The 25,923-nt window shown below is 36.3% G+C and overlaps 1 protein-coding gene across 5 annotated transcripts in view; it reads left to right on the top strand.

The window, feature by feature from the left end:
- The window catches only part of WDPCP (WD repeat containing planar cell polarity effector), a 407,760-nt gene that overhangs the window by 104,862 nt on the left and 276,975 nt on the right, over positions 1-25,923 (top strand). For all 5 annotated transcript variants that reach the window (XM_037048018.1, XM_037048019.1, XM_037048021.1 and 2 more), the window contains exons 7-9: positions 8,559-8,673; positions 10,898-11,031; positions 14,531-14,722. In XM_037048018.1, the coding sequence (XP_036903913.1) occupies positions 8,559-8,673; positions 10,898-11,031; positions 14,531-14,722 (441 nt within the window). The remainder of the gene's footprint in view (positions 1-8,558; positions 8,674-10,897; positions 11,032-14,530; positions 14,723-25,923) is intronic.

Here is a 25,923-nt window from a genome sequence, read left to right as displayed (position 1 = left end):
TATAGGTCTGCAGCTTTTTAAAATTTCCTCCCCACTTCAGTAGTGTATTATGGACTTGGGCAGAAAATTTCTGGTTACTTAAACTTTATCTATCTTTTATGTTATCTGCGTTTGTTTTCTTGTACTAACAACAGTCATAGTAACTAAACTCATAAGCAACTGATTTATTAACCTCATGGTAGTTTACTGATTTGCAGTGTGAGATATATTTGGCATGACAGACCCCACTTACTTGCTTGGGGCATTCTCAGCTGATGGATGAATTAATTACTCAAGAGACTAAGTTAAAGATAAGGCTCATTGGTGAGCCAAGAATTGGAAGGAAAGCAAGGAGGTATTCTTACAGGATGTTTCTATTAAGCTACTGTAGCCCTCTGACTTGTCCTGGGGCTCCTTCTATCTTGACAACTGGCATTAGTTATCAGAGCCATAGCCCTGAACAAGGTAAGAGACCCGGGGAACAGGCTTCCTCCAGGGTGTTGATTTAACTGTGCACTGCCCACCACTCCATTTAAGATATCTGACCAGGTCTTCATCCATTACCTGGTCTATATCTGAGAAAAGTGTTGGTTAGAATTTGGGGAGTCCCCAGTCTCATTGATGGAGATGTGGAAAACAGCGCTGCTTCCACAGCAGCTTATTGATAAGCACTCTCTTAGGTGAGCCTCTGTGGAGGTGGCTACATATAGAGGTTGTGACAATCACAGTGTCTCCAGATACGCCAGATGTGCCCTGGAGGCCAAAATCTCTCCAAGTACAGAACTACTGGTTTAGCAGAAGATTGCTTTAGACTCTAAACCAACCTCCTTCTAGGGTGTCCAACCTTTTGGCATCTTGGCCACACTGGAAGAAGAGTTGTCTTGGGCCACACATTAAATACATTGTGACATGTGATAACAAAAACTCTCATAATGTTTTAAGTAAATTTACGATTTTGTGTTGGGCTGCACTCATAGCCACCCTGGGACACATGTGGCTCGTGGGCTGCAGGTAGGACACCTCTGGTAGAGTACAGTAAGAGCTAAAGAGAGGAAAACCAGGTGAGATATTGCATGGAAATTGACTGCGAAGTGAGAGTTACTGATACTAATTCTCCAGCAACAGGGAGAAAGAATATAGGATTTTTCCTGTCTTAATCTACTTTCCCACTAATTATGAGACCTTTGGTTAGTTGCTTTACCCTCCTGATTGTGAATTAGTGTGAGGATTAACCTTGTTATTACAGCTTTTATAATTCATGTACTTATTATGTTCCAGAATTGGGTGGGCATTGTGCATTCATTGTAGAGAAAGTGCACATAAAAGTCCTCTGTAAATTATGAAATTTTGTACAAAGGTAATGTGGTGCCTGGCATGTCTTCTTGTTCACTTCCTGCCACTGCTTTTATCCATTTAGATCTTTAAAACTACTGGCAAATATATGATTTATCTTTGTGAACTTGACCACGATTATAAATATTTTCTAGGGATGATCACTTTTATATAATTATATGTATAATAATTATACAAATATTAAATATATATAATTATATAAGTTATATGTGTATTAAATACAGAATATATTATTATATATGCTGGATTTAAAATTACATTAGGTTTCTCTATCCAGAAAAAAACGTGTTTGTGTTTTATCCTTTTGTTTCCTGCTCTTAAGTCAATTCCCTATAGTGAGTCAATTAAATTTTTTATCCTTGTATTAGCTACATTCAATTTTGTCTCTGTACTTTAATGGATTAGTCAGGCATGGTTTCCCTCTATACCCAATAAATGTTTACTGAATGAAGGAATAAATTACAGAAAACATGTTCTCTCTCTTCTAGCAGGTTATCTTCTGAAATGGTCAGTGACTGCTCTTCGTTCTAGATTTCCCCAATATAAAATTGTTTGACCGTCTAGAGTTCTCAGAGTTTCACCAGATTTACCCCATGGTTTGGATTGGGGGCCAGGGCTGGGGGAGGTGTTGGTTACTATCAGAATGCAAATTCACTTGGCTTCCAAGAGAGTTGTTTCTATAATACTTTAAATGTTTGCTTCAGCCCTGTAATTCATTGCAAGAGTCCTAATACTTTGTTGCTTCTGTGTATTGTAGTGTTCAGTACCTGCTGTCTCCCATATGTCTCTTAGTGATTTCATGGGATCAGTCTTGGCTGCCTGTCCATAACTTAACTCTCAAATCATGGATTGAACCTATCACCCATTGTTGGTTTTTAGTACTGATCCTGCATACCTTTACTTTTAATTTCCCCCCAGATATGTTAATAATCTCATGGATTTGAGGTAGTTTTCTTAACCTATGGAAATATTGAATGCAATGGGATTGTTCATGGCCACTGTTACTAAATACCCTGTTCACAAATACTTAGTGTACCAGTTCTTTTTTAATAATTGATACCAAATGTGTTGTATTTCTCTTTTTTATGGGTCATAAACTACCTCTTCTAGGAAGTAGTCATCTATCCTAACCAAAACCTCACTTCTCTCTGAGATTAAGTCTTCTGCATTCTACACACAGTCTACTAATGTGTCTGCCTTGTTCATCATTGTATCCAATATATATTTGGCATATATAGGAGGCACTTGCATATTTTTGACCTGCTGAATGAAACTCAGATTATTGTGGTTATTTTGGTTTTGATTAATGATGTTATCTGCTACAATTTTCTCTTTCTTCTTCCAGTGCCATTTCACATCCAACTGAGTACTTAATCTAAGCACTGTAGATTCCAGTGTTAAGAGAAACCAACTTGAAACCAGTTGTAGATCATGGGGATCATTTCCTTGTTTCTTAAAGAAAAGCACACCTCTGTATAAGCTTGTTGAAGAAAATGAGAAGCAGAAAATGATAAAGGCAATAGAAAGAAACATAGTTAGACCAGAAGTAATTAGAGAAGATACTTCCTGTTTGGGAGGGTGTCAGAAAAAGGAAGTTTCAATTCTATTTTGCATTAGTGGTCTTCTGCACAAAAACCCAACATTAAAATTGGAATGATGTTGAGAAATCCCATGAGCCTTCTCATTGATTTATCCCATGGATCTCTTCTCAAGATCAGATCTGCTCTGGGGCATCTCCCTTTGCAGTGGAATAGGACAACATCTTAATGCCCTTTTTCTTCTTGTCCTGCCAAATCTTACATAGGCCCGTTTTGTTTTGGCAGCCTTAAGAACTAACCTTCTGGCTAAACATGCAGAAATACTCTCTTGTCTGAGCTGCAATAGTCTTTTCCTGAGCTTCAGACTATTATTTCCTAATTCTGGTTACCTTCATTATCACATCCAGAAGTATCTTTGATCTTTGGCACCACTACTTGAAACCTTTATCCTTCCCCAGAGGCTTTGTAAATAAAAATGCATTAATTAGCTTATGTATTTATTTATACATTCTTATTACAAAATCTTGTGTCAGGGATACCTCTAGACCACAAGAGATCTGAAATGATGGCCATACCTTGATCCTAATGAGTACCCAAAATAGGTGTCAATAAAGAGACTAACCTGTTTTTTTAACATCTCTAAAGATTGGAACGCCCTAGACTCAGACTTTGAACCTCTTTCTACTCTTTAACAACAAAAATTTATTTTATTTTCTCACAGTTTCAAGACCTGGGTTGGTTTCTGGTGAGGCCTCTCTTCCTGTCTTCTTGCTGTATGTCAAATGTTCTTTTCTCTATGTGTGCATGGAGAGGGAGAGCACTCTGGTCTGTCTTTCTCTCATAGAACAGGAGTCAGGTTGGATTAGGGCCCCACCCTTACGACCTCTCCACTCATTTTTTTAAGGAGAGCTTATCCAGTTTTACTATTTTGAGTACTACCTATTTATTGCTGATGACTGACTCCCAAATATACACCTCCAGCCCTCAGTTGAGCCTGAACTGCAAACTCATTTCTAATTGTCTACTGATCTATCTACTTGTACACTCATAGGCATCTTAAATTTTACATGTTCAAAAACAAACTCTTGATTCCCTCCACTTTAAATTTGTTCCCCCCTCACTTCCCTGTCTTAGTAAACTCAGTTGCTTAGCCTAAACACCTTTTTGAGTTTTTCTCTTACGTGCCTCATCCCATCCTTTAGCATGTCCTGGTTGATCCCCTTTAAAATATATCTCAAATCTTTCAACCTATCATTTCCTTTAGCGTTACTGTTCAGGTTCAGATAATCATCTTCCCTCACCTAGACCAGTCTCCTAATGTCCTCTTGCTTCTGCCTTTGCCCAATCTGCCTTTAAAACATAAATTAGATTATAATTCTCTGCTGCTTAAAGCACAATAGCTTCTTATCGAAAAGGTCTAATTTAACCTGGCCCCTTACTATCTCTGGGATTTCATTCTCTGTGAATGTGCCACCCTCGCTCCCCTCTAGCTACACTGCCCTAGCTTTCTTCAGTCATTCTGACCTCAGAGTTTTTGTATTTGCTGTTTGCTGACTCAAACTCCTTTTCTCCAAAACACCATATGGCTAGTTCCTTTACTTTACTTGAGTCCATACTCAAATTTCATTTCTTCAGAGAGGCCTCTTTATTTCTTTCTTAGTCATCCTTCTTAAAACAGCATCTTCCTAAAATTCCCATCCTTACTGTGCTTTATTTTTCCCTGTAGTTCTTATTGCTATCTGGAATTATATTACAACTATTCATTTCCCGTGTTCACAGTTGGATGCAAGCTCCCTAAGGGGAGTGAGGGCAAGGGTATTTTCTGTTTTCTGCTGTATCCTCAGCACCTTGAATAGGGCATGGCTCATAGAAAGTACTAACAATTCCACATCCATTTGCGGAATGAATGAGTTGAATGTATGAACCTCCTTTGAGAAAGATTATGAAGGAATGCCCAAGCCCACTGGGCAGGATTCACAGTCCCTAAATCACTGCCACTATCTCCACGCATAGATCAGTTACCTGTTGATGTATGCACCCTTTTCTATTGCACCTTGACACTTCCCCTTTGAAAGCTTCCAGGGTAAGTTCCCTCTTTTACCTACTCTCACAAGTTGCACTTTCCATGTCCATCCCACAAAAGAAGTCTTTTAGAATTAATTTTATAACAAATGTTCATACATAGAAAAATTTCTATTAAGTGAGAAGAGGTCATGATGTGTAACCAAAGAAGCACAAGTTCAGCTGCCTGCTGCAGTGAAAGCCAAACTGATGAAACTGGTGCTGGTACAAAAGGAAAGAGGTTTTATTCAGGTGCCTCACGGCCTGGGAGTGGTGACTCCCATCTCAAAGAACATTTCCCTTTCCTGCTCAAGCCCACAGTTCTTGTAGGGATAGGGAGGGGAGGGCTTTTTTTTCTATCCAGTTGTCTTGCTAGCTTTTGGAGTGCCAGGGTTCTATGAATTAATCTTTCTAGCTTTTTGTGGCTCAGTGTAAGAACCTCCTCTTGTTGCTGTCTTGGGCAATGGGGGAGACTCCCCACGCCCTCTGACTGTTTGTGATATCAGGGTCAGTGGGGTTGGGGGAAGCCTGCAAGACCTGTATCAGGAAGCCTGGAGATGCTGCAGCCCTCAGCCTGCCTCTCAATGCTGGATAATGTGCCTGCACATCTGGGGAACCAGCTGGAGTCTGCACGGTACCCCTGCATCCCAGTGCACCCCTGTCCTCTGCATAGCCCCTGTGTGGCCTGCCCCTCTGAAGTGGGCAGCCAGGCCCACCCTCTGACTGATGGCTGCCTACAATAGCAGTAATGGCAGTGATGATAATGGCAGTGAGAGCAGAAAATAAGGGATAAGAAATTGAGACTTAGACAAATTAAATTCCTATGTTTTGAAGGACCTTGCAAATATCCTTGTGAAATCATAGAAAATAGGAAAGGCAGCAAAAGATTGTACTGGTTATAACTCACTGGGAGCCTAGTGTTTTATATCTAATACTGAGTCCCATCTGGGCATAAGAGTTTTAAAAAGACAGAAGAATGTGTTCAGAGATGGCAAACAATATAGTGAGAATACGTTATATGAGTACTGGTTGAATAGTAGGAATAGTAATTACAAACATTTACTATGTGCCAGGCATTATTCCAAATACCTTTTGTAAAAAATTATTTAATCCTCATCCTATGAAGTAGATACTATCCTATCTCTTTTTAGATGAAAAAACAATGGAATTACAGAGAAGGAGAGTAATTTCCACAAGGTCACAAAGGTGGTAAGAGGCAGAGCCAGTGCTAATTTCATTCTGAGTTTAGAGTCCATGTTTCTAATCTGTATGTTATTTTAATATTTTTAAAATGCTATTGAAGAAAATGGGGCTACTGTAGATGTTGTAAGAAGGTGGCGTTAGTCTTCACCTTAAATGTCACTGCCTCTTTCTTAATCCCCTCATTCTGCACAGTAGGTACTTCTATAACAGGACCAGTAACAGCACTTTCTTATACTTATGTACTTGCATTTCTAGCTCTCTCTGTTAACCTACATTTAACCTATTTTAAGGGTTATGTTTGATTTACTTTTGAGCTACTAGATTTAGTTTAGTGAATGACATATTATATATTCAACATTCAATTTTCATTGAATGAAAGAAGTGAATGGATGATCTTCAAATTGATTAGAACTGTTCAGTGGTGGAATAGATTTTTTGTAAGGTAATGAGCTCTTGGTCACCAGCAGAATTTAAGCATGAGCTGGGTGCTTGAAGGATGCTTGAAGGGATGCTACAGAAGGAACTTCCATGTCCTGTGGAAATAGAATCCTTCCATCAATGATTTGATCCTGTCATGAATTATGATTATTTCTCAAAACATTAAGTTAGCACGTACTGTGTGCCTAGCACTGTTCTAGGCACTGAAGATAAAAAGATAAAAGTGGTTTAGCCAGTATCCATAGGAACTAGTAGTCCCTGGAAAATTAAGAAGAGAGGTGCTTAAGGGTGTAGGTATAAAGTTTTAGTAGATTAAAATCTTTTTCTCTTCATTTTTGAGATGTTTTGAATAAATGGGGAAGGGAGGGAAGAGCTGTTACAAGGGGAAGAACTAGGTATGAAAGATGACCCTAAAATTGGCTTCCTGAGAAGGGAGAATTTGGGGAATGAAGACCACATGCTATGTTCTTATGGGGAAATTCCCCCCACTGGAAATGCCCGTGTTTCCCATCAAGGTATAGTTATAGGGTGGATGTAACTCAATAGTGAAAATAACTTGAAATTCTTGGAACAAATGTGCTTTCTCCAAAACCAGTAAAGATGATTGGTTTTACCAATCTAGTCCTACCTCCTTCTACCCTCTTTAGAGGCATTAATATGAGATGGACAGTCCATTAAGTCATGTTCCCAAGACTTAAAGTTTTCTTCTGATTAGGACAAGCATTCTAGTAGTTAAATAGAAAGGGACCCTTCAGTGTCTTTTCTGATCACATGCCTGAAATCTGTTGGGCAGTGGGGGAGTAGTGGTTATTCTTTACCTTGCCCTGGTACCTCATGCTGCTTATCTTTCACACGTGTCCCAATATGCCTCGACGCAGAATCTTCCTCTCTAGCTGGAACTTGATGCCTAGGTAGGTGGGGAATTCCCATTTTGTTTAAAGTCACAGTTGTCTTTGGGTTAGGCTGGCATGTTCGTGCTAAGTTTACTGACAATTGTTTTTTTTCCTCTTATACCATATGCTGTTCTATGATTCATCTGCTTTGAGTTTGTTGCCTTGAAGGTGAAACAATTTCTTCCAATGTTGATATTTCATAATCTCATAGATAACAAGCATACACATATGCATAGTACTTCAGAAGTTTTAAACATTTGGAGATGAGTGAATTATGCTGTCACAAATGGAAAAGAGCAGTATAAAATCATAATGGTGATATGAAATCATCTTTTATTGGGTGTTTGGGTGAGCCCTGATATTGATAAAGCCTAGAAACTTGACTACAGCTCCTTATCTCTTCTTGAGAAATTATTTCTGGGATGCATTATTTATGTATAAATTTTTAAATGCATTTTTCTTTTTTTATTGTTGTTTAAGTACAATTGTCTCCATTTTCCTGCTGCCACTCCCACCCACCCCAGCCATCCCCACCCTCGATCCTACTATTTATGAATTTTTGAATTTAACATTTTACTTTAATTGCTTTGATTTTATGTATTTTAATACTTTAGATGGACAAAATCTTTATTTGTTAAGTGGGGTTTAGATTCCAAGTAAATTGTTAACATTCACTGTTTATGTTATGACGACATGTTTTCTATCATGGGTAGCAGTAACTACTCAAACATCAAGAAACCTTTTCATTCTTGACAAATAATGCTCTTTCAAAATATTTTAATAGACCGTATTACCTTTCTGAATGTAATACAAAGCAGTTATTTCTGCATGAGTACTTTCTAAGTAATCGGAAATTGGTATTTTCATAAACATGGACTAAACATGATTTTTGCATATAGCTTTAATCAATGCACCTGTTGTGTTGCATCATTTAACCACCTGTATCAGTGATTGTTTTCCGATGAAGAAAAACTTTTTATAATTTCATGGGATAGATGTATGTGTAAATATAAGTTATACATTTGGAGATTTTTTTTAAAATTCTAATCCTCAGTATATCTTCCTCCCCATCTCTCCTTTTACCTGGTTTTAGCTCCTCTTTGGTTCAGGTGTGCTGGTGTCCCTAAGCCTTTCTGGGCCGCAGCTGGAGAAAGTAGTGATTGACAGAAGCCTGGTGGGAAAGCTCATCTCAGACACCATCAGTGATGGTAATTACCCCTATGTGCAAATCAATTGCCTACAATTAACAGTGGGGCAGGAGAAATAGTGTGTCAACAGGTAGACTAATTATTACCAGTGAGGACTTGAAAACACTAGTAATTGCTTGTAATAGCATAGTTAGAACCCATGGGACCAATACAAGTTTTGACTAATATTTAATACCAGAGTTTTTATCGAGTGTTAGGCTCATATTCTGAATATTTTTCACCCTTTCCTTAAAAAATATGTTGTATTTTCAAAATGGATTTTTCTGGTGTGTTCTTTCAAAATTAGTTTCCTATTGTTGACATTTCAAATATTTTTCATTTTCAAATGAATTTTGAATAAGTAACCCAAATGTGTCAACATAACTCTCAGTTAAAAAAATCTGTGCTTTGCCTCTTAGGAAGACTCTTTGTTACCGAAGTCTACACATACTAACTTTTGAGAGAGTCTAGACAGTGTTTCTTTCTTTTTTAAAAAATTACAGTTGACATACAATATTATATTAGTTTCAGATGTATAACACAATGACTGGACTGTATTTCTAAATATAAAAAATCAATGCCAAATATACTAGGTAAATCTGGATCCTATTAAGTGATACTGTAATAGTATATAATTGCTATAAAGCATATAAGAAAAAGATTTTAAGCCAGATATTTAAAAGGTAGGATCCTGACATTTGTTGAGCCCTAAGAAGCTCTATGCTTTGCCAACCTACCCATTTTATTTAGTTCAAAAAAACAACCTTTTATAAGGTATAGTTATTTTCACCTTATAGATAAGGAAATTGAAGCTGAGATACTAAGGGACAGCTCGAAAATGACAGCTAAGAGTTGAACCCTGGTTCTAGCTGCAGAACCTATTTTCTTTGCACTATACTATGGTGACTTCTGAAGTTTTAAGATTATGTTTTTTTATTCACAGTAAAAGTTCCAAGAAACAGATTGTATTTTCATTAGAGATTGAAAATGGTCAGTATATTGAATAATCAAAGGAAAGCGTGATCTAATGGGAAAAGACAGAGGTCAGGGCTATCTCTGAATAAATCAGACTCAATTTCATCATCTTGAAGAAAAGCAGTCTGCAGAATGGCTATAATTAGCAGTATTGCTGATAATATTAAGGACTGTAAGTTTTCCGTTTTCTCTTCCTTACAGAAATACGGTGCTAAGGAAGCTTCCCTATGGAAGAGGTTTCATTTTCATGTCTCATAATTGACCCCTTTATTGACACTGTAAATAAAATAGTGACTGTGATGATTTTATCATACTGATGCACCTCTATAAGAGTTGAAAGGAGACTTCCAGCACTATTTGTGTCTGAGATATCTTCTTTCACTTGTTTCTTTTATTTGTACCCAAAATAGTGCACTCCCATGAGACTGTGATAACAGTGATTTCTTGGCAGTTCTCCAGGTTCTCCTCTAATTGTGCTGGTCTACTGTTGGTCACTGCACAATGAAGGGGTAGAAGTAAAGAAAAGTATATAAAACATTCAATATTTTTTAGGCTGGGAACAATGTAAAACATTTCTCAGTTATTTTTATCAGTAATTTTATACAACATTAATGGCCCTTTCTGTACCTGATAAAAATTATCTACCTACTTGTATGCTTTAGAAATAAAAGCTGTAGAAATATTTTGCTTATCTTCCTTATAAAATACTAATTTATGCAGTGTACATATTGGATATAATATGCTTTATTTCATTAGCTTGTATATGCTCAAAAGAAGGTTCATTGATGAAAATCTAAAAAGAAAATAAGATTGGTGGGGAGCACTGATCTGTATACTCTAATAAATCCAATTTATTCTCAGATGGATTAAACACAGGATTAAAGGCTAAGCATGGAAAAAAAGTATGTGTTTTTATCTTTGTATTCAGGTATGAAATGGTCTTTATATTATGCTTTTATGGCTCTAGTTCCAACTATATGATATTTGGTGATAGTCTCCAAACATCAGAGTGTATCAAAATGATCTCAGGAAAGAAGGAAAAGTATCAAATCCGTGCATAATTAGATTGATGATTATCATTTATTTCCAGTATCTTTAATATCCTTGTAAAATGTCATAATGATAGTTAAGAAACTTTAGTTATTTCAATTAACATTTATCTTTCAAAAAATGCCTTTTGTAATATTTTGGTGGAAAAATCTATTAGTTCATTATTATTTTATTCTAGCTTATTATTTGATGGTATTGTTAAATCTTTCTTTTTTTAAAGCTCTTCTCACAGACAGCTTTATCATCTTTTCATTTTTGGCACAAAACAAACTATGTTTTATTCAGTTTACCAAGAAGATGGGTTCTCCTGGTATAAACAAAAGATTGGAAAAACTCTCAGCTTTGGACTATAAGGTAGAGATTTCAATTTAAGTGGTCATATAATTAATTATTAAGGCATTCTGTGTATCACATGAGTTGATGTTATGCTCATTATTCTTGAACATTTCTGGATTTCAGAGTCATTATAGGATTAGGCTTGATTTATTAGAAACAGTGGTCATCCTAAGTTTTCTGCTCTCATTATGGGGTTGGTCTAACAATGGCATGTTTGGAGCAATTTATATATCTTTGATGGAAGTGGAGGGCAGATAATAGAGGCAAGTTACATATTAAAAATGGTCTTCTTGCTAGTGGTAGTATATATGACATTCTTCTTTTTCCCTAAGGCCCCATATTATCTTTCTAGGCTAGGATAGTTGCTCTGGCTTCTATTTCAAAAGAAGAGAAAGAAGGAAGAAGGTACTTTTAACAGTTAATAAAAAAGTGTAATAAACAAGAAGTAGGAAGATTCCCCCCTCCAACTATAACTGGAGAAAATGCAAAAAGAAATCTTCATATATTAGTATATCTCTCCCTTCACTAACTCCAAGTAATTTGTTTCCTTGTATCAGGGACTTTACATCTGTTAAGGCAGGATTTTTATTTTAAATGATGTGTTTAATTTAAGTTTTGCCACATTACATTTTAACTGCTTGAAAGGCATACTCTCTGCTAGGATGAGTATCTAATACATTTTCCAGGCTGTTTCAGTTCAAGGCCTCTTTTTAGCAATGACTTGTGTTTGCAAGATTGATCCAGCCTCTGTGACGTGGATTTGAGACAGTTCACTGTTCACTGGGAACAGAGCTGATACACAGCTTCCTTAAAACGGATGCGCACTTATGCCATACCTAGAGTATATAGCAAAGGCAAAGATTTCTGGACGTCAGCTTTGTGGCTTGAATCTATGTATGTTTTTGAAAAAGTAGTATTTAACCTACCCTTTTTCCTTTGAGATTATTTCATACTGTGATTGAGGTGGTAGTGGTGTGAGGGAGGACCTAATTTTATTTAGCAGAAACATTTATTCTTATAAAAAAGACTTTTAATATAGGATAAAGTATCAACAAGTTTTTCATCATGGTAATAAAATACAGTTTGGTTTTGTTTACTGGCTTTATGGAGCTTCTATAACATTTTGTGTAATATCAATTTTCTTCAGCTGGAAATCAGTGGTACTCATGTATTTATTTTGGCTAGTCAAAAATTGGTATTAACATTTTTAATGGTATGTTATTTTCCAGAATGGCTAATTATAAATTTCCTGGAAAGGGTGTTTATTTACCAGTAGTGTTCTTCAAAATGCACCAATATGCATTAACATAAACTATTTTAAGTGTTTCTAATGCTGTCATATAAAATGTTATTTGACTAGTTTGTCCACATTAGGATTGATGAATAGTTCAGTGAAGTCTTCTCAGCTGAAGAATAGTAGCTCTCCATTAGTGAGAGAAGAGAGGAACTGTCAGGACATCATCTTTTCTTATGAAAAGATGTGGAAAATAGCCCAAATACATGGGCCCTTACACCTTCAGTAAGGGAATTCTTTGTTTATTTTTTCTGCCTTTGGATTTGAGAAATTAGGATGTGGCACTCCACATTTCTATAATTAGAGAAGTAATCCTTTTGGAAAGTCCATGAATTTCATATTCTGGTTTTATATTTGGATATAAGTATTTAATACTGAGCAAAAACTGAGTACATTTAATACTGAGTACAAACTTCCAATTTGTCAATTGGAAGGGTATTTTAAGAAACTTCTTTTTTACTTGCTCTATATGCTATCAAGATAGAATATGATGTGATTCAAACTTACAGGAAACATGAAATTGCAGATAACATACATGATTTGTGTTCTCTGAGGACTGAAAATGTCAGTCTCTTGTTTAACTCTACTTCCTCATGTAGAAATTTGTAGGTAATATGTTTACATGGCAGGTGGGACATCAAGAGAATATATGTATTTTTAAGGACTTAGTAATTCCATTGTGATATTTCTCTCAAACAAGAAGAGAACAAGTGATATTGAGAGCTTCAGTGTAAGAATTTGCACCTGCAAGCATAAAGTACATGTGTATTGTCTGTCATTGCCCATTTGGATTTGAAAACAAGGAAACAGTGTGGAGTATTATAATTCTGCTTAAAAAATAATTATCCTTTTCTTTATAGCTGTACCATAATTTAATTCTTGTAGATTGAAGTGTTTTTGGCCAAAAAAAATATTACAGGGTAAATATCATGAAACTATTGACTTTTAACAAGTTTTCCTGTCTGCATTTAAAAAATCCAATTCAATTTATTTAACAGTGAAGGGACAGTGCAAGGAGTTAAATATTTACCATGCGAGAACAACACTGGTAATTACTTTGATTTCAGTTCCTTTTGATGTGCATTCAGAGGATGAAGAGGTCAATAATATTATGGCCATGCAAATAGAAAAGGGTTTCTTTTGACCATATTTTTAAAAATAGCAGAGGATTATTAAAGCATTAACCTTGATTTTAATGGCCTTGGTTGAGTGGTGAGATCACAATTTGGATGAGCCTGATTATTTACTAAATACAATACATAAATGCAACGGGTTCTTAACACCCATTGCACTCTGGCATTATCGCATTACTGCCATCCTTTGTTGCCTTGCAGACAGGAATATGAAAGCAATCTGTCATGTAGTGAGACTGGCTCCAGAAGCATTTCTCTGATAAGAAGACCCCCTGCCCTTTGCTAGTGTCTGGTCCAGTAGGCTTAGCCATGCGCTTAATCCCCAGAAAGTGGTTCGATTATTGCTGACCAGCAATGGCAAGATAGTTTTTTTTTCCTCCAAGCTATCAACCTTCCATTAATTCCTTAAGCAGAAATACGGTGCAATCTATATTTCCTTGGCATGTGTCACCCAGATGGTGCTGTGCTTATGTTTTCAAATAACCATGTTCCAAAATAACATAGTTTGAATAATAAATTTTTACAAATTCTTCCCAAGAAAGAAAAGCATAATTCTCAGAAGCTGAATAAACTTTTACACATGATGGTATGGCTTATTGGGTTTTTTTTCAGTAACATATGTATGTATGTGTCATGTATTCTTTAAAGTGCTATTTGCCTCAAGTTGTTTTTCCTCATTGTTGTCAGTCATTGTTAACATGTTATGTCTTAAACAGTAGTCAGACACTCTTGGTCAGCAGTACTGAACTTGTCATTTAACATAGCTGGGCTTCAATCTTATGTGCAGGTCGATGCTGTCAAGCAACCATGACCGTCCATTTTGGTATTGATTGAGATTGCCACAGCCAATTCTTCCCTAACCCATACTTTTCCCTTTTTTCCCTCTGCTAAAAATATAGAGAATTTTGAACATATGTCTTTTTTATATATGTGTCAAAAGTATTTGGTAAATTCTGACACCTCCTTAAGCATGTGTTTAACATGCATATTTACTTGCATTTATCTACATTTACAGATGCTTTAATTATTACAGTACTCTCAGGACTTTGCATTAAAAATGAACCTGTGTGCTTTTTTTAAAAAAAAATAGATTTCCTATCATGAAATACCTGGCCCAGTCAACAGGACAACAGCACGGCGTCTGGCTGTCAACCAGGCTCAGGATACAGTTGTTTGCTGGTGGCCACTGGTCAGTGATGATGCTTGGCCATGGACCCCCATCTCTGCTGAGAAGGACAGAGCCAATCTTCTGCTCCTGGGTTATGCTCAAGGAAGACTGGAGGTAAACATAAAAGAAATACCTATATTTTGAGGAAAAGCAGATGAAATAGGATTATTTACTCTTTCTATTTTGAAGTAAATGCAAATGCTTTTTTAAACCTATAATTTATTTTTCCTAATATTCAAAAAAGAAATTTGAAATGGGATCCTTAAAAGTATCATACCTTGAGGTTACAAAGACAATTTAAGGGCTGGCCTGAAAAGCATAATGATTAGAACGAGGCTTCTGGGTTCGATTCCCAGCTCTTCCATTACATCCCAGTCACCGGGCCTAGGCCTGGGTTTCGGATCCAGTTCCAGGCGGTTAGGATGTGTAGGGGAGCAACCAGCTGATGTTTTTTTTCTCCATTTGATGTTTCTCTCTTTCCCTTCCTCTCTCCCTCCCTCTCTCTCTATAAAAGCAAGGGGGGAAAATGTCCTCAGGTGAGGATAAAAATTAATTAATTAATTATTTTTAAAAAATGACAATGTAATAAAGCTAATTATAATTCTATTAAGTGTTCTGTTTCATAATAAAAGTAAAAATACTTAAAATAGTCTTTAGTTATACATTACACACATTACCTTTATTTTAAATGAGTATATCACATGAAATTCGGACTGTCCTAAAAGGGCACACCCCTGGTTTGCATACCTCATCTCTTGCTGTTGTCTACATCGTGGACTTGAGGCTGACAGACCTGGGTTTGCCTGTTGGTTGGACCATATACTAACTGTGTGGCTTAATCAAGTTTCCTCCTTGTAAACTTCTGCCTGATAGACCTTGGGTAGGTCACCTATCGTCTCTGACTTTAGTTTTCTCCTTTTTAAAATGATGGATTTAAACCAGTTCACCTCCAGTTCCCTGACAGCTCTAAAAAGTGCTCATCTAGATTCTGAAGATCACATCTGAGTTAGCTACTGCCTGCTCAAATGCCCTCAGTAGATACTGAAACTAAACTGCCTCAGCATTGTAAAGCCCAGTCTTGACTGGCTCTGACTTGCCTTTTCAGTGTTACATGAGTCTATGTTCTAGCCAAATGGTTCACTCACTGCCTCGTTATTTCCCACCTTCTGCCCATACACATTACTGCTATTTCTACTTGAAAGGCCCTTTCCTTTCTCCTTCTACATCATTTAGAAACTACTGAGCATGATCATGGAATAATAAGCACTATAGTTCATGCCGTGGGATATAAATGCAAAACTGTGCCTACTGGCAAGGATCTTACTGTCTGCCAATGAGAGACAAATATGAAAATGTGTAAGTGCACTCAAAATGTTAGATGGTGCTATGGATAGAGTATGTGTAAGCTATAGTAGAAGCCAATGGGTAATAATTGATTCTACTTAGGTATTAAGGAGTGAAGATTAAAGAGGCTTTGCAATTTGTTCAGATATGAGATTAGTACACTATTTTACTTTCTTTTACTATTTCTAAGTTTCATATCAGGGTTGTTCCAGCCCTATGGAGTGATTTGGCTGTTTGGGTTTTTTTTTCTTCTTCTCTCTGAAACAGTAAAAGGAATTATCTGATATTTGAATGTCTGATAAAACTCACCTCCAGAACTGCCTGGGTATGGTGTCTTTTAAAAAAGGTAGATTTTTCATACTGGTTCTACTTTTTAAGGGTTGTTTGTTTTTCAGGAATTCTATTTTTCCTTGCATTACCTTCCATATTTTATGTATCTGAAAAATTATCCATTTGTGTATTTGAATAGATTTTAATAAAGTTATATATGACACTTGCACATGATTTTTAATTATTCACCATTGATTGCATAGTTAAAGTCCCCTTTGTCAATCCTAATATGTTAAGATATATAATTCATCTTTTTTGCAAGTAGTTTTTATGTTGAATTTGGCCCTTTCAGTCATTCTATGAAAATTAAACTGTAGGAAAAATTTGGAAATACTTTTTTTTAGAATCTCCTGTGAACTTCTGTATGCAAAAGGTGAATGTCTTTTGGAGGAAATGTTTAGGAAACTGATTATTTTTTTGAGTGTGAAGACATAATCTTTATGAATTGTAGCACTTTATCTTTTTAGCATATCATGAACTAAAACCACAACCCTCTAAGTAGTATTCAGCATATGCCTTTAATTTTTTTCACTAGTGACCAATAAATTTATTGAACTAGTATTCGAATAAAAGATGCAATATACTTTATTTTTATATTGTATTCTATTAGCATTTATCCCCCTTATACCTTCTTCCAACACCACCCACCTATCTCCTTCTGCCTCCACAATCACAACTTGGTTGTCTGAGTCCATCAGTCCTTTTTCTTTTTTTGCTTGATCCCTCCACCCACTAACACCTACCCCACCCGAGGCTGTTAGCTTGCTCTATATTATGTATCTATCTCTATTTCATTGTTAGTTCAGTTTGTTCCTTAGATTCCACGTATAAATGAAATCATAATGGTATTCGTCTTTGTGTGACTGGCTTATTTTACTTAGTATAATGTTCTCCAGGTTCATCCCTGCTATCGCAAAGGGTAAAATTTTCTTCATTTTTATGGCTGAGTAGTATTCCGTTGTATAAATGTCCCACAGTTGTTTTATCCACTCATTGACTGATAGACACTTGGGCTGCTTCCATATCTTGGCAATTGTAAATAGCGCTGCAGCGAGCATAGGGGTGCTTATGTACTTTCAAATTAGTGTTTTAGGTTTCTTCCGATAAATTTTCAAAACTGGAATCACTGGCTCATGAGGCAGTTCTGTTTTTAATTTTTTTAGGTAAGTCCATATGGCTTTCTATAGTTGCTGCACCAGTTTACATTCCCACAACAATGCAAATGGGTTTCCCTTTCTCTACATCCTTACCAGCACTTGTAGTTTGTTCTTTTGTTGGTGATAGTCATTTGGACAGGTGTGAGGTAATAATCTCATTTTTGTTTTAATTTGCATTTCTCAAAAGATACAATAAATTTTAAACCCTAAAATTCAAATGAAAAAGGTAGCAACCTCATAGAGAAGAAATTTAATCTTTGCATCTATTATACTGTAGAATTTTTAAGAAGCATTTCCCCCTCCAAGTTCAATCAGAAAAGATAAGCTTTAAAATGTTTTTTTTTTTCAATTTTTTGGTCCTAGACTAGTGGTCCTAGACTGGCAAGGTCCTAGACTAGTGGTTCCTTGACCTAGCCATGCTATACACTCACCTGCAGAGCACTTACAAAGGGCCCACCCAGACCAGTTACATCAGAATCTCCCGAAGAGGTGGAGGTATCAGTGTTCTTTTACAGGTTCCCTAGGTGATGCACATTCACATGTGCATCAAAATCGAGAACCACTGCTTTGCAGCATAGCAAAAAAAATAATAACTAAAGCCATCTTTTTTTGAAAAGCAGACCATGGAAAAGATAAAGTCCACGTACTGAACCAAATGAGAGTTTTAACAGTATATTCTAAGTAGAAAATTGGCTTACCAAGCAGCTAAAAAATAAAAACAAAACAAAACAAAGGGAACAGAAATAAGCTCTCTGTGACTGAATTATCAGTCTCTCAGAGGATGAACATTTTTCATTTATTTTATGAATATTAGAAAACTGCTTGTCTAATTTCACACTACAGAGCTCTAAACAACAGTACATATCTTAATTAGAAGCATAAAGCAGAGTTATGTAATCTAGGAAAAAAATTCTTTTGAAAAATATACAATAGTGTTCAGAAAAATTTATTAGTAAAGTAATTTAAAAACAGTTTTTAATAGTGTATCTATGGATTATCATATATAATGTGGTAGTATTTTTACTTAAATTTCACACTCTTTTTACTTCCTTTTGGAAAGTTCCTGCCATCATCTCAAAACTGTTTAATTCATTCACTGTCAAAAATGTGGTGACAACACAATTTATTCTTCCCTTACTTTTATCTTTGAACAGGTATTTTAACTTTTCAGCCATATGATTTGGTGATGCTCTCTGAGTATTGTGTTAATTTCAAGACACTGTACTCAGAAGAAGTCCCCTGAATTTGTTTACCAAATTAATCAAAAGCATGTAAGCAGAGCTTTTAAACCTTAAAGCCTGTTGTCAGGGCTAGGGAAATATAACCTTAGAAAGATAACTTTTTTCCCATAAAGGATAAAACTATTTTTGTAGTGTTTTAGAGGAACATTAACCGATGGGCAAGTAAAAATGTGACCTGCTTTTAATACAGTATGATTTGATCAAAGAAGCAGTCAGGAAGCATTATAAATGCATCCAACTGAAAAGTCAAAATATTTAAGAAACATCTTTTCCAAAGAAATATATACAGTGTGTTAGCTTTCACTCAGGTAACAGAAATTTTCTATATTAGAGGTGATGTATGTTTTAATGTCTTCATTGTAAAACACACATAAAACCACAGAAAATAAATGTATATTTTAATAAGCTATTACAACAGAAGCACTCCTGGTCAAGAAATAGAATTTTACCAGGTGCCCAGAAATACCACCACATACTCTGTCACAATCTTAACTTCTTTCCAGTCCCCAAAAGTAATTTCTGTGATGACTTTCAATCACTTTTTGGTATACCCATATATTTTTATCACCTAAATATGTATCCCCCCAAAATATAATTTAACATTATCTACTAAAAGCACTTCATTGTGCTGCTTTAATGTGTCTCTTAAATCTCTTTAATCTGTAAATTCTTCCTCATTCCTTTCTTTCCCTTAAACTTTATCTGTAGAGACTGCTGTGTCCAATATCTGGATTTTATTGTTTGCATAATCATGGTGGGGTGCAATATGTTTCTCTGTCTTTTAAAAATTCCGCAAGTTAATGGTCAGTTTTGGCAAGACTGTGGGCTGGTGTGTCCTTTTATCAGAAGGCACACAGTGTCAGGCTGTCTGTCTTTTGGTTGTCTCTCTCTTTTGATTTTAGAGCTATGGGTGCTCAATGCCTAGATCCATTAAGTCATTAGGGTTGCAAAATGGTGATATTCTAATTTTATTACTATTTTTTCATTTATTAATCAGGACACTTTTACAAAAAGACAGTTCCACTGATCTTTTATTTGTTTTCCCATTGGTTGAATTCATATAATATTATATCAGGATAAATGTTTTTTTTCTTTACCAGTTTTCAAGATAATTGGTTCCCCTAAAGGTACGGAATTAGTTTGGGGTTTTTTTAATAACATTATGATTAGGTTCCACTTATAGGTGAGATCATATGGTATTTATCTTTCATCACTGGCTTATTTCACTTGACAGTAACCAGAGGGGATAAGAGAGAGGGATAATGGGGAAAAATAGGGCAAGGTCCATCAAGGAACATGTATAAAGGACACATGGACAATGCCAAAGGAAGTAGGTTTGAGGGTGGGAGGCAGGGATGGGTGGGGAAGGGGGCTGTGTAGGGTGAAAATGGAGACAACTATACTTGAACAGCAGTAAAAAAGTAAAAAATAAAGTAAATAAAAATAAAAATAATATGAAATTCATGGATTTAAACATATGACTGAATTGTTTTTATAAATTATAATTGTTATCCTCTTGGAAACTCAGATTGCCTTATCTTTAAACAGTGGGAGCCTCTTCAGAGTGGCTCCTTTTTGTGTCCTGGTAGCTTCCCTGCTATCTGGTATGACAGTCTGTTCTGTACACATCCTGTACATTTCCTACCCCAGTCCTGAATATAGCTATTTCTTCAAAAAGCTCTAGTTTCTTTTATTTTAATTTTATTTTTCAATCACAGTTTACATTGGGTATTATTTCGTATTTGTTTCAGGTGTACAGCATAGTGGTTAGACAATCAAATACTTTGCAAAGTGGTTCCCTTGACATTTCAAGTACCCACCTGCATATTGTACATAGTTATTACAATATTATTGATTATATTCCCTATGCTGTACTTTATATCCCTGGGACTATTTTGTGATTACCAATTTGTACTTTGTAATCCCTTCACTTATTTCACCCAGCTATCCAAACCCTCTCCCCTGGGATAACCATCAGTCTGTTCTCTCTTTCTGAGTCTGTTTCTGTTTTGTTTGTTTATTTTGCTTTTTAGACTCCACATAGAAGTGAAATCATATGGTATTTGTTTTTATCTGACTTACTTTGCTTAGCAAAATACCCTCTAGTTCCATCCATGCTGTCACAAATATTAAAATCTCATTCTTATTTATGGCCACCTAACACTCCATTGTATATATGTACCACAGCTTTTTTAACCACTTGCCTTTTGATGCACACTTGGGTTGCTTTCATATCTTGGCTATTGTAAGTAATGCTGCAGTGAACACAGCGGTGCATAAATTCTTCTAATTACTATTTTGGATTTTTTTGGATATACATCCAGAACTGGAATTGCTCCAAACTGTTCCAGTTTTAATTTTTTTTAATTAATTAATTTATTTATTTATCTTTAGAGGGGAAGGGAAGAGGGAGTGAAACATCAATGTGTGGTTGCCTTTTTGTGCATCCCCTGCTGGGAGTTGGCATGCAGGGAACCGGCCTGCAACCCAGGCATGTGCCCTGACTGGGAATTGAACCGCGATCCTCTGGTTCGCAGGCCTGTGCTCAATCCACTGAGCTACACCAGCCAGGGCCCAGTTTTAATTTTTTGAGGGAACTCCATACTGTTTTCCACAGTGCACAAGAATTCCCCTTTATCCACATCCTCAAAAGCACTTGTCATTTGTTGACTTACTGATGATAGCCATTCTGACATGTGCCAGGTGACATCCCATTGTGGTCTTAATTTGCATATCTCTGATGATTAGTGACATTGAGCATCCTTTCATATGTCCATTGGCCATCTGTATGTCCTCTTTGGAGAGGTATCTATTCAGCTCCCATGTCCATTTTTTAATTGGATTGTTGGGGGGTTTGGTGTTGAGGTGTATGAGTTCTTTATAAATTTTGGATATTAACCCCTTATTGGATAAATCATTGACAAATTTCTTCTTCCATTCAGTAGACTGTCTTTTCATTTTGTTGGTGGCTTCCTTTGCTGTGTGAGAACTTTTTAATTTGATATAGACCCGCTTGTTTATTTTCTCTTTTTTCCCTTGTTCAAGGAGATATGTCTGAAAAAATTTTGCTCTAGTTTCTTTTAATGGAAAACTATTTTAAACTCAAGTTTGGTAGCTAAGGATATTGTACTGTTGTTATTGAGTAGGTTGTTATTGTTTCTAGGTTTCTTTATTAGAGCAGAGATTTATATATATATATATTATATATGTGTATATATAATATATATATGTATGTATGTATGTATTCAGAGTGAGATCGTGTTGGTATTTGTAATTTAAATTCAGGATTACAGGGTTTTTAATTTATCCTCTTCTGTACATCTGTGTCTTTTCTCTTCCATGCCAAAAATCCTAGTGCAGAGGCATGTTATAATATAGTTATAATATCTCATAATTACTTGTTTATTTTATCCCATAGTCCACACCTAACAGTCTCAGAATAATCATCATAATATCACCATTACTAATGTAAACTACTGAGAACATTCAAAAACTTTTTGCCTGTGTTTTCTCATTTCTCCCCTTTTATTTTTAAATAGTTGTAGTTTATTTACATTATTGGAGCATATAGTCATTATGTATCGTGCTCTTTTTTAACTCTCATCTAATCCTCTGTAGGTTTTGCTGTTTAGTTGAACTGTTCCTTTCATGTGGGGATTTAGAGAGATTCAAAACAATAGTGCCACCAATGCCACATTGTCATAACATGTTCATGGTCCTAATAAACACTTTTAGTTTGAACCAACTTTTTGTGAACAGTTTAAGACCTATGTTTATATTGATGTTTTTGCATGTGGATGTCCAGTGGTTCTAACACTGTTTGTTGAGAAGACTATTCTTTCTTCATTGAATCACTTTTACTCTTTTGTGAGATACTGTCAGTGGATCTCTTTCTGGGTTCTCTATTATGTTCCATTGATATATTTCTCTTTTCTTTCACAAAGTAACTTTTTTATATATTATGTTGACTGTTATAATAAATAGTTTCATGGAGTATAGAATTTTATTTTTTAAATATATTTTATTGATTATGCTATTACAGTTGTCCCATTTCCCCCCTCACTCCTCTTCACCCTGCACACCCCCTCCCACCCACATTCCCCCCCCTTTAGTTCATTTCCATGTGCCATACATATAAGTTCTTTGGCTTCTATATTTCCCATTCTATTCTTACCCTCCCCCTGTCTGTTTTCTACCTACCATCTATGCTACTTATTCTCTGTACCTTTCCCCCCCTCTCTCCTCCTCATAATCCCCTGTTGCTAACCCCACATATGATCTCCATTTCTGTGATTCTGTTCCTGTTCTAGTTGTTTGCTTAGTTTCCTTTGTTTTAGGTGTGGTTGTTGATAACTGTGAGTTTGCTGTCATTTTTGTACATGTTTTTTATCTTCTTTTTCTTAGCTAAATCCCTTTAACATTTCATATAAAAAGGGCTTGGTGATGATGGACTCCTTTAACTTGACCTTATGTGCCCTTCCATTCTAAATGAAAGCTTTGTTGGATAGAGCAGTCTTGGCTGGTAGGTCTTTGGATTTCATGACTCAGAATACTTCTTTCCAGCCCCTTCCTGCCTGTAAGGTCTCCTTTGAGAAACCAGCTGACAGTCTGATGGGCACTCCTTTGTAGGTGTCTCCTTATCTCATGCTGCTTCTAGGATTCTCTCCTTCATTTTAATTTTGCCTAATGTAATTATGATGTGCCTTCCTCTTTGGGTCCACCTTCTTTGGGACTCTCTGAGCTTCCTGGACTTCCTGGAAGTCTATTTCCTTTGCCAGACTGGGGAAGTTCTCCTTTATTATTTGTTCAAATAAGTGTTCCACTTGTTGCTCTTCCTCTTCCCCTTCTGGTACCCCTATAATTTGGGTGTTGGAACATTTAAAGATGTCCTGGAAGGCATCTTTAAGCCTCTTCTCATCTTTTAAAATTCTTATTTCTTCCTTCTTTTCTGATTGGATGTTTGTTTCTTCCTTCTGGTCCACTCCATTGATTTGAGTCCCAGTTTCCTTCCTATGACTATTGGTTCCCTGTACATTTTCCTTTATTTCACTTAGTGTAGCCTTCATTTTTTCATATAATTTGTGACCAAATTCAGCCAGTTCTGTGAACATCCTGATTACCAGTGTTTTGAGCTGTGCGTCTGATAGGTTGGTTATCTCTTCATCACTTAGTTGTGTTTTTTCTGGAGCTTTAATGTGTTCTTTTGTTTGGGCCATTTTATTTTTCTTGACACGCCTGTTCCGTAGTGAGTGGCAGAGCCTTTGGTGTTCACCTGGGTGGGGCAATCTATTTGCAGGGTTGTTACGCTGTATGTGGGGCTGGGGTCCAAGAGGGAACAATGGCACTTGCTCTGTTCTCTGCCGGATTTCTGTCACTTCCCTCATTCCCCCCAAGCGAATTGGGCTGATTCCTTGTGGATGGGCTTGTGTATGTTCTAGGATCCTGTGGGTCTCTCCAATGAACTCTCCTGTGAGTCTGGGTGTTTCTCCTGGCACCTCAATCCCCACAGATGTTTACAATCAGTGTTTTGAGGTTTTATTTCCCAGTGCTTGGACCCTGGGTTGCATGGTCTGTCTCGCTTCCCAGTTTTGTCTGGTTTATCTGCACGTGAATGGGAGACCACCTGGTCACCAGCTGCCTTGTGCGCCACATCCTATTCCACAATGCTGCCGCATTGCTGGGTCTGCCAGCCACTGCCTTGTGCGCCTGGGGTCCACCAGCCACTGCTTCACCTCAAGCTCTCTTTGTCCAGCTGTCCTACTCAGCCCCTCCTACTGGTCTGGATGAATGTGTCTACTTTAACTCCTTGATTGTTGGAATACCATATAGTTCAATTATCTGTCGGTACTGGGTTTTTTTTTTCTAAATTGTTGTTGTCCTTATTTTGGTTGTGCAAGGAGGCACAGTGTGTCTACCTATGCCTCCATTTTGGCCGGAAGAATTACAGGATTTTATTAATATAAGCATATAAGTTGATAACTTTCAGATACCAAAAATTATGGAATGTTTATACCTCCTACTAGATATGTCTGTTTTTCTAAGTGTGTAAGACACTTTTATATTTATCCTGTATACAAATGTCAGATTTGATTGAAAGTAACTAAAAATAAGAGACATATCCATTAGAAAACAGCTATTACTATTTTATTTTTAGTTGATATATTTGGATAAGTAAAGATGTGGAGCAATAGGGAACTGTCATTCACTGCTTATTGGAAATAAATTAGTAAATCACTGTGCTTAGAAACAGCTAATATGGTTGAAGGCGTGAGTCCTCTAGGCTAAGAAAAATTGGCCCACCTGCACAAGGAGACATGTACTGTAGTATTCATAGTAACATTGTTTTTAATAGCAAAAAAATTAGAAACAACTATATATTCAGGAACAGGAGAATAAAAGCCTATTTTTGTGGTGTGGTATTCAGAGTATGCAATACTAAACAGAAGTTGAAATGAAGGAACTAGAACTATGTGATTAAATCCCAAAAGAATAAGTTGAGCAAAAGGGAATAACAGTATGATACAGAATAATAACATATGTGAAATTTTAAAAGATTCAAAACAATGCTGTATATTGGTCAGGATAGTTCTAGATTAATGTAGTAATAATATAATAGGAGTAAATACAAAATTCTTAGTAGCAGTGCCTCTGGGGAGAAAGGGAAGGGAATGAGATCTGGCGTGTTTTAACTGTATCTATATATTTTAAAGATTTTATTTATTTTATTCTTAGAGGGGAAGGAAGGGAAAAAGAGGGGAGTAGAAACATTGATGGCACAAGAGCTACATCAATCAGTTACCTCTTGCACACTCCCAACTGGGGACCTGGCTTGCAACCCAGGCATGTGCTCTGGCTGGGAATTGAACCCGGTGGCTTTTAGGTTTGCAGGCCAGCACTCAATCCACTGAGTCACACCATGCAGGGCATGTATCTGATATTTTACTTCTTTAGAAAAATTGTTGTAAAGGGGTAATATTTCATAAAATTTGTTTTCACATTTATCATATTGTTCTCTCTTTTATGCATTGTTTAATGTTTCACAATAAAGAATTAAAAATGAAGTGTGCCTTTTATCTTAAAAGGTTTCTGCAAGATTAGGGGTAGGAATATAGATTTAAGAATAAATTTTAATGATAAGCTTGAATTTTGGTTGCTACATAATTTTTTTTAATTGATGAGAGAGAGACAGAGAAAGAGACAGGGGAAGGGAGGGAGAGAGAGAGAGGTTTGTTATTCTGATCAG

This window comes from Sturnira hondurensis, unplaced genomic scaffold, assembly GCF_014824575.4.
Source record: "Sturnira hondurensis isolate 20B ecotype Veracruz unplaced genomic scaffold, ASM1482457v3 Scaffold0006413, whole genome shotgun sequence".
In the NCBI taxonomy this organism is placed as follows: Eukaryota; Metazoa; Chordata; class Mammalia; order Chiroptera; family Phyllostomidae; genus Sturnira; species Sturnira hondurensis.
The sequence above is the reverse complement of the archived record's forward strand: the minus strand, read 5'-3'. Positions and strand labels throughout refer to the sequence as shown.